The 10000-nt window shown below is 33.5% G+C and overlaps 1 protein-coding gene across 1 annotated transcript in view; it reads left to right on the top strand.

The window, feature by feature from the left end:
• The first annotated feature begins 224 nt into the window (after window positions 1–224).
• Window positions 225–10000, top strand: part of PDS5B (PDS5 cohesin associated factor B) — a 139702-nt gene continuing 129926 nt past the window's right edge. Inside the window, 4 exon segments of the mRNA XM_012642128.1 lie at window positions 225–341; window positions 3742–3945; window positions 9691–9777; window positions 9872–9969. Of these exon segments, the coding sequence (XP_012497582.1) occupies window positions 234–341; window positions 3742–3945; window positions 9691–9777; window positions 9872–9969 (497 nt within the window). The 5' untranslated portion in view covers window positions 225–233.

Here is a 10000-nt window from a genome sequence, read left to right on the forward strand (position 1 = left end):
TGTTGGAGGGTTGGGAATGAAACTAAAAGTAAGTTTTGTTTTTTTAAAAATAATTTTAGGACATGTTTAGTAGAATGATTTTTATTAATTAGAGAAGTGAATTACTATAAATTAGGAGTAGTTATAAATTGGGGGGCAGCTTACCTTTCTTGTTTATTATTAATGTTGTTTATGCCTGTTTTTTGGTTTGTGTCTAATAATTTCCTTGTTTTAGGGATAAAAATATTTCCGTCATGGCTCATTCAAAGACAAGGACCAATGATGGAAAAATTACTTATCCTCCTGGTGTCAAGGAAATCTCAGATAAAATATCTAAAGAGGAGATGGTGAGACGGTTAAAGGTGAGTAAAACTGAGTATGTTCTTTTGGACATCTGTTTAAGGCAGGGGTCCCATGTAGAAATCAAACAGGGCTGTGTATTTCAGGGCAACTTAAAAAAGCAAAGCAGCAAATGGCAGAGGAAGATCTAAGGGAGTGGAGTAGATGAGGAACAGTGGTGATTCCTTGGCTATCACTAATGAGAGAGCAATTAGAAAGGTAAAGCTTAGATTTTCTAGGACTTAACTACACTTGAATATAAAGAACAAGTCCATAATACTCTTATATTACCTTTTTTTTGTTACAAATTTGTCTCCTTTATCCTATATCTCATTTCATTTTTTCCCTAAAAACAGCTATTTCATTCTGAGAAAGGAAATTTGAAGTCTTTGTACTGAGTACTCAGGCTGTACCTTACTTTCTTCTAAGTTATTTTGAGAGTAGATCAAAGTGACTATTAGCTTCTCCCTCTGCTTCTGACATGTAGCAGTGAATCAAGATTGCTGATGAACTTCCATAGATGAGTTAGTCACTATATGGCTAGGGTCTCTTTATATGTATTTGAATATGTTTCACCTTTTGTTTCAGGGCCACGATGGTCCCTGTGATTGTTAAAATGGTTAAAGGAGCATAGTAGCGATGGAGAACGTTAAGGTGATTTATCAGGTAGTTGAGATGGTCTTTGTTTTTGGGCATTTTTTTTCCTTCTAGGTTGTATCTACCTAGACATTTATGTTGCTTGATATGTTATTATTTACCTGGATGCCAGGGCTGAAAAACTTGCCTAAATTAATCATTGAAGGCCCAAGAAGCTTAAAACAAAGTACTATTTTATATTGCTACATGGTGTATTTTAATAAGAAAAAAAAGATGCTAAGAGTATTATAAATTTCATATAAAGTCTTATTTATATTAATACATGAAGTATTAGATTGCTAGGTATCAGATGTTTATTATTCAGAGGAAAAGATATCTTTGAGCAGATTAAATTTACTAATAGGTGGATATTTTGTCCACTTGGTAACTTACACATATTTTATTAAAAAGAGTCAAGCTACAAACTCCTGTATGTGACTTACTTCATTTTCTGTGTGTTTACCTTCTCTTGACCTGTTGAATTTCTAGAGAGACTAATATGTTTATTGCCTCAGATTTGCTTATATATTCCAAGAATGTTAGGTAAACATCTCTATTGTTTGCTAAGAAACTCATCCTGAATGCAGAGCCTACACTTAAACGCTTATTAGCATTTAGTGTCTTTTAGAGATGTTATTTTCTCAGAGATCTTTTTTAATTTGGAGGACTCATAAGTTATTAATGAGTTTTATAACACCATTTGAGTTGTAGACAGTAGTAAGGAATTTTCATTATCTAGACCTTGAGCAAACTTTGTGTTTAGTCTTGGTGGAATGATTTCCATAGTATTCACATATAGTATTTGTAGTATGCTTTTATTATTTTGTAGACATTTATGCCTGGCAGTAATCTGGTTATAGTTTTCCTCATTTATTATCCTAATTTACACTTCCCACTGTTTTTAGTATCTTCCTTCTTAGAGAAATATAAAAGGATTTTTTGTGGGACAACAGTAATTTTTATATGTACAAGTACCTGTATAAGTTTTATAAATTATAACAGTTTGTTGATATATAAGGTGACATTGTTTATATAATTTATTTTTTCCTATAACATTTAATTCAAAATATTCTTAATGTCTCACTCTTTGGTGAAGAGATCTGGAGAAAGAAATAGTTCTATGCACCTAGTTCTCTTTTTTTCCTTTATGTCTTTTCATAAACACATAGGCAATCAAAGCATATATCTTAAAAGTAATAAAATTAAGAAATTAGAAGAATAGCTGTGGGTATCATACCCATAACACATTGCCTGCCACACACAAAAAATCAGCAACTTTTCCTTGGGGCCACAGTTTTTAATACGAAAATAGAATAAAAACTTTGAGTTTTTAAGGTAAACATAAAAAGAAAAACAAAATTTATCGACTTCTATTCGTTTAATCCATGTTTTTAGGATTCAGTTGTCAGTGTTAATTCTAACAATAAGAACATCAACAAGTAAGATTTTATATATGCTTCATGCAGCCCTGGGGTCAAAACTAGCGTGAGTTATAGAACTCTCATGGCAGTTAATGTGTTAAACCAACTGTGCTGCCTGTTTGGAAGGAGTAGTCTACTGTTGGTTCTGGCATCTGGCATAATAGAAATAAGGGGCTGCATTGTGAGAAACAACGTTTCCACGGCTGCTCTGAGAATTTAGTATGAAATTGAGCCATTTTTTACTCAGAAGTCTAGCTCTACAGCAAGCAGAAATCCTTGCAGCATAAAGGACCAAGGCATAGGGTTGATAACTTGGTGGCCAGCCCTACTTGTTGCTTAGTATTTGCAGCACCACCTAGTGGATGGTGAAGATCACATTTCCATTGGAGTTGTATTTAAATGTCAGTTCCCATCAAGATAGGCAATTTTGTTAAGTCTCATTCGAAGTAGGAATAGCACAGACTGAGGTTATATTGTAACTACCAATACTGAAATTAGAGAAAGCGCTTCATGGTCTACGGCCATACCACCCTGAACGTGCCCGATCTCATCTGATCTCGGAAGCTAAGCAGGGTCGAGCCTGGTTAGTACTTGGATGGGAGAAAGCGCTTCGTGGAATTCATACCATTTGTCACCAGTCTATTTTCCACCCCCCCTTCTTTTATGTTAATATTTTTGAAAAAGGAACCATTTCCAGTAGCTTCCTTCTGTTCACCACATACATGCTATTGAATCAGTGAACTATCCATATCGTATTCTCTTTTACTGTGGCACAAGAAATTTTTTGTTGAATGTTACGGTGGTCACATCATGGTAGCTTTCCAATGTTGAAGGCTGTACCTTTGACATCCTGTCTTGAAGCCATTTATACTTTTTTAGTTGAATGTATAAAACTATGTGACTGGAGTGGTTTAGTGGCTCAGATGGAAAACTAAATTGTCATCCATCCAAGTTTTCTTTAGGTATGTACTTTTTCTCTTAATGATTAGAAATATTATTTTTAAAGAAAGGGATGGTAGTTTTAAGGACATACCCCTTTTAGTTCAGTTGTACAAGTGAGACCAGAAGTTTCAACAAATATTCTACTGGATTTCTTCCAATAACGACTACTATATCAGGCTAATTTTAAACTTTTAAAATCTGGTTAGCAGATATGTTGGGTAGATGAAAAATATTTTACTTAGTCTTTCAAAGAAAAGTTTACCCTGTAGTTTTAAAGGGATCTTGTTCTCTCAAGTAGATACTTTTTGCAGAAAAATGAAAGTATATTTATTTGAAGTTAACCTTTGCAATTAATATGGCCTTTATATCAAATGACTGTATTTTTACATGGAACATTTCATTTGATTATTTTGTTTTTGTATAGATGGTTGTGAAAACTTTCATGGATATGGACCAGGACTCTGAAGAAGAAAAGGAACTGTATCTAAACCTAGCTTTACATCTTGCTTCAGATTTTTTCCTCAAGCATCCTGATAAAGATGTTCGCTTACTAGTAGCCTGCTGCCTTGCTGATATTTTCAGGATTTATGCTCCTGAAGCTCCTTACACATCCCCCGATAAACTAAAGGCAAGTACTGTGAAGAACTCCAAGATTGATTGATACTTTGGTTTATCTTTCGAACTAAAATGGGAGTTAAAGTATTTAGATAATGTCTTGGATTCTTTCTTTTGTTTTCTTTTTTTTTTTTGAGACAGAATCTCTCTTGCCCAGGCTAGAATGTAGTGGTGTCATTATAGCTCACTGTGGCTTCAAACTCTTGGGCTCAAGCGATCATCCAGCCTCAGCCTCCTGACTAGCTAGGACTACAAGGCATGTACACTATGCCTGACTAATTTTTTTTTAAAAAATATTTTGTACAGACGAGGTTTCTGCATGTTGCTCAGGCTGTTCTCGAACTCCTGGCCTTGAGTGATCCCCCTTGCCCCAGCCTCTCAAAGTGCTGGGATTACAGGCGTGAGCCACTGTGCCTGGCCTGGATTCTTCAGTGTTTGTACAGTAATCTTTTGTTAGACTTCTGTTTTTTTGTAAAACTAACTTTTGAAAAACAATTCTGATTTTGAGGCTAAGAAGTAGATTAATACAGTGTATACGTTTTATATTAGCTTTGTTTCTTTCAATATAATTTTAGGAAAAGGCAATTCCTTTTCTTTTTTGAAACTCCATGTTGAAAACCATGGCCTTTATTTGTTTTAAAAGACAGTACCTAGTATAAACCTGAATTTAATAATATGTATTACTAATTCATTCAATGGAAGGTATGATGTGAATTGTTTTGAAGAAAATGCAATGTTAAGGTAGAAATTTTAATGTTAAGGTAGAAAAGACATGTACTTAGTTATGGTAGTTGTAAGTAAAACCATATAAATGCAAAAATCTTTAAAAGATGAGAATAACGTGATTAATCCATTTTGAAAAATGCTAGTAGAAAGCATGAAGTAATTAGAGCTGTGCAGAAGATACTGAATGATTATAAGGCAGGTCAGGTGGGAATTAAAAACAATAATATTAAATAAAAGATAATTGTGCAAACTATGGGTTAGAGAATGAGTCCATAGAAAGATTATGAATCCACAGTGTGAAAAAATGGCAGACAATTTATATTTATTTCACTTAACAAATCTCACTGTTAGTTATATATCAGGAACTGGATTTACAATAGTGAGGGGGAAAAAACCCCCCAAAATCCAGACATGGTTCTTGGACTCATAGAGTTGCTTTTTGATAATTGGAGTGAGGAACCTGCTCATTTGAACAAGTCTGCCAAAATTCAAATATGGAATGCCCAAACTGGTTTGGGCATGCTTGTTTCATTTTGACGGGTGAAAGAATCTTAGGATGGGGGAAGTAGAGGGCCAATATTAATCAATTAAAAGTAGAATTGAATTTTAAAATTTGAGAATGGTCAGAGACTTAATATAGATAGCATGAATTGGTCTGTATTTGTGAATCCAGGTGTAAGGCATGTAAACCTCTAATTTGGAGATGCTTATTAATTGTCTTAAGGGGTGATTCTATTTCTTTGGCTGTAGGCTTTGGCTCTTCCTCACTAGATGTCTTGTTGGCATTCTCATGAAGAGAAAGTCTTACTTAGGACTGCTACTACACAATTTATTTACTTCTCTTGGGGATTTCTCAGTTTGTATAATCAGTGACCTATTTCAGGACTTTGGGGTAAAGAAAAGTCCTCCTAAAAGAGTAGCTACATATTTGTACTATTTATAACAGGACAATTTATGAGAAGACTGTCGAGCAGGTAAGATTAGGATCTTTGTGGGTTATTCCCTAGCCAAAAATTTTGAAGTACTTTATTTATATAATAAATTTTTTGGTCTTAATGTCTATTTTTTCTTTTACAAGGATGGTGCTTAAAAATTACTGATTTTGAGAGTACTTTCTAAATGTGGGATAATTTTTACTATTTCGATTAGCATCAAGTTCATATTTTTTAAAATCTATGGTAGTGTTATACATATTAGAAAACTGTGATACCTTGATCCTCTCCTTTCCACCGTCAGTTTGTTATTGTCATCAGCAAACCCTTTTTGTACACCTGGCTTCATGTTTAGGTCAGTTATTGTTGGTGAGGTTATAAATAACTGTTGGTCTTTCCATCTCCAGGTAGAGTCAATATGGCATGTGTTCTCTTTTAGACAATCAGGAAGGATTCATTCATGGAGAACGTATTTTACACAGCACTACTATGAAAGTAATCTTTTTTTTTCTTAAGTGACCATTTTTTGAAGGGTGTACTTTAAAAAAATTTTATTTTTAATTATGGGTACATAATAGTTGTATTATTTATAGGGTGCATGTGATGTTTTGGTATAAACATGCAATGAGTATTAATCAAATCAGGGTAATTGAGGTATCTGTCACCTCAAACATTTATCATTTCTTTGTGTTAGGAACATTTCAATTCCACTTTTTAGTTATTTTAATGTATAGTATAACTCGTTGACTATAGTCACTTTGTTGTGCTGTCAGATATTGTTCATTCTATCTAACTAACTGTATTTTTGTACTCACCAACCATCCTGACTTTATCCCTCCTCCCTGCTACCTTTCCCAGCCTCTGGTAATCATCATTCTGCTCTGTCATCTCCATGAGATCAATTGTTTTAATATTTAGCTCCCACATGTGAGTGAGAATATGTGCAGTTTGTCTTTTTGTGCTTGGTTTATTTCATTTAACATTATATTTTCCAGCTCTATCCATGTTGTTGTAAATGACAGAATTTCATTCTTTTTTTATGGGTGAATAATACTTTATTGTGTATATGTACCACATTTTCTTTTCTTTATCCATTCATCTGTTGATGGATGCTTAGTCATCCATTGATGGCTATTTTGAACAGTGCTATGATAAACATGTGAATGCAGATATCTCTTTGATATACTCATTTCCTTTATTTTGGATATGTACTTAACAGTGGGATTGCTGGGTCATATGATGATTCTATTTTTTATTTTTTCAGGAACCTTCATACTGTTCTCCATAGTAGTTGCACTAATTTACATTCCCACCAGTAGTGTATGATGGTTCCTTTTCTCCACATTCTTTCCAGCATTCATTATTTCCTGTCTTTTGGATAAAAGCTATTTTAACTGGGGCAAGATCATATGTCATTGTAATTTTGATTTGCATTTCTCTGATGACTAATGATGTTGGGCATTTTTTCGTATACCTCTTGGCCATTTGTATGTCTTCATTTGAGAAATGTCTATTCAGATCTTTGCCATTTTTAAAGTAACATTATTTGATTTTTTCCTGTTGATTTGTTTGAGCTCCTTATATATGCTAGTTATTAATCCCTTGTCAGATGGGTGGTTTGCAGATATTTTCTGTGAGTTGTCTCTTCCTTCTGTTGATTGTTTTCTTTGCTGTGCAGAAGCTGTTTAGTTTGATATGATCCCATGTGTCTAATTTTGCTTTGGTTGCCTATGCTTTTGTGGTATTATTCAAGAAATAATTGCTCAGACCACTGTCCTGAAGTGTTTCCCCAGTGTTTTCTTTCAGTAGTTTCATAGTTTCAAGTCCTAGACTCAAGTCTTTAATCCATTTTGGTTTGCTTTTTGTATATGGCAAGAGATAGGGGTCTAGTTTCATTCATCTGCATACGGATATTCTGTTTTTCCACCACCATTTATTCAAGAGACTGTCCTTTCCCCAGTGTATGTTCTTGGCACCATTGTCAAAAATGAGTTTACTATAGATGTGTGGATTTGTTTCTGGATTCTCGTATCTATTCTGTTCCCTTAGTCTGTGTGTCTGTTTTTGTGCTAGTACCATGTTATTTTGGTTATTATAGCTCTGTAGTATAATTTGAAGTTAGGTAATGTGATTCGTCCAGTTTTGTTCTTTTTTCTTAAGAGACTTTGGCTATTCTGGGTCTTTTGTGGTTCCATATACATTTTAGGATTACTTTTTCTGTTTCTGTGAAAACGTTGATGAATCTGTAGATTGCTGTGGGTAGTATAGACATTGTAACAATACTGATTCTTCCTATCCACGAGCATGGAATATCTTCCCATTATGTGTTCTCTTCAATTTCTTTCATCAATGTTTTATAGTTTTTATCGTAGAGATCTTTCACTTCTTTAAGTTTATTCCTAAATATTTTATTTGTAGCTGTTGTAAATGAAATTACCTTTTCCGATTGTTCAGTGTTGGCATATAGAAATGCTACTGATTTTTGGATGTTGATTTTTGTATCCTGCAACCTTACTGAATTTGTTCATCAGTTCTTAGAGTTTTTTTGTGGAGTCATTAGGTTTCTCTAGATAAAAGATCATATGGTATGGAAACAAGAATAATTTGACTTCTTCCTTTCCAATTTGGATGTCATTTATTTCTTTTTCTTGTCTGATAGGTCTTGCTAGAAATTCCGGTACTATGTTGAATAATAGTGGTAAAAGTGGGCATCCTTGTCTTGTTCCACATATTAGAGGAAAGGCTTTAAGTTTTTCCCTGTTCAGTATGATACTAGCTGTCTAGTCGTATATCGCTTTTGTCATGGTGATGTATGTTCCTTCTATACCCAATTTTTTGAGAGTTTTTATTATGAAGGGGTGTTGAATTTTATCAAGTGCTCTTTCAGCATCAGTTGAAATGATCATATGGTTTTTGTCCTTCGTTCTGTTGATGCGATGTGTCACATTGATTCATTTGTGTTTGTTGAACCATCTTTGCATCCCTGGGATGAAGCTCACTTGATCATGATGGATAATCTTTTTAATGTGTTGTTGAATTTGGTTTGCTATTACTTTGTTGAGGATTTTTGCATCTATGTTCATCAGAGATATTGGCCTGTGGTTTTTTTGTTGTTGTCTTTTGAAGGGGGTACTTTTGATAGGACTTTTCTTAAAAAGCTGCACAGTCATTTACATATTAAATTGTTTTCCTTTTAAAATATGCTTGCTATTTTACTAAATGGAAACATTTTTTTCTTTTATTGATTGATAGCATGCTTCCTTTGCAGAATTAATTTTTCTAACCTTAAGCCTTTTTCAAACTGTTCAAAAACATCTACATTTCTCTTGAAACTCATTTCCATAAAAACTTGACTCAGAGTGATGTTGAACCTGTCTATCCAGGTACAAAGGGGGATGTGGTCAAAAATCAAAAGCAACAGATGAGAATAGATTGGGAAATGGTGGCGAAAAGCAAGCAATTATAGTGATTAGATAGGAATCTTGACAAGTTGACTTCTGATGGTCTTAAGTATTTCTAAGCTTCCGTATGGGATCTGCTGTCTTTGTCACTTGGTGTTTTTTTTGTTTTTTTTTTGTTTTTTTAATTTCAGCATATTATGGGGGTACAGATGTTTAGGTTATGTATGTTGCCCTTGCCTCCCCACTCCCCCACAAGTCCGAGTGGTGTTTTGTTTTTTTTTTTAAATTTTAATATTCCTAAACTGTGCTCTTCCTGTGTAATTACCATATATTGTGCTGTTCCGGCAAACCTTATCAGCTCTCAGTCATTGCAACAATTTTTATTCTAAAAATGGTGTAAATTTTAGTTGACTCAGTTCTCAGGTCTATTTGTTTAACTTGCTGTAAGATGAAGTTTTTCTTTATATACTTTAAGATCATGGTAAATGATTTACTATTTTCCTGTGAAGGATAGTAATACATTTAGTGTTCATATAAAGATGTACTTTTAAAAAATTCTAGCCAAATACTGTTTTTTCTTTACAGTCTTTATGGTTTATCGTGATATGTACACACGAATACTGAATTACCTTTAGGAGTTTAGTGAATATTATCATTTAGCATTTATAATCTAAACAATACTTTGTCTTTTTTTTAAAGGATATATTTATGTTTATAACAAGGCAGTTGAAGGGGCTAGAAGATACAAAGAGCCCACAGTTCAATAGGTATTTTTATTTACTTGAGGTAAGTAATGTATCTTGAGGTGATATTTTAAAGTAGTTTTTTGGGCTTGTATATTTTTACCAAAGTGTTTACCTTTTTAACCTCTTATTTTTAGAACATTGCTTGGGTCAAGTCATATAACATATGCTTCGAGTTAGAGGACAGCAATGAAATTTTTACCCAACTATACAGAACTTTATTTTCAGTTATAAAGTAAGTTTATTTTACTAAGTATGTAATATTT

Source organism: Propithecus coquereli, unplaced genomic scaffold (assembly GCF_000956105.1).
Source record: "Propithecus coquereli isolate 6110/MARCELLA unplaced genomic scaffold, Pcoq_1.0 Scaffold175, whole genome shotgun sequence".
Classification (NCBI taxonomy): Eukaryota; Metazoa; Chordata; class Mammalia; order Primates; family Indriidae; genus Propithecus; species Propithecus coquereli.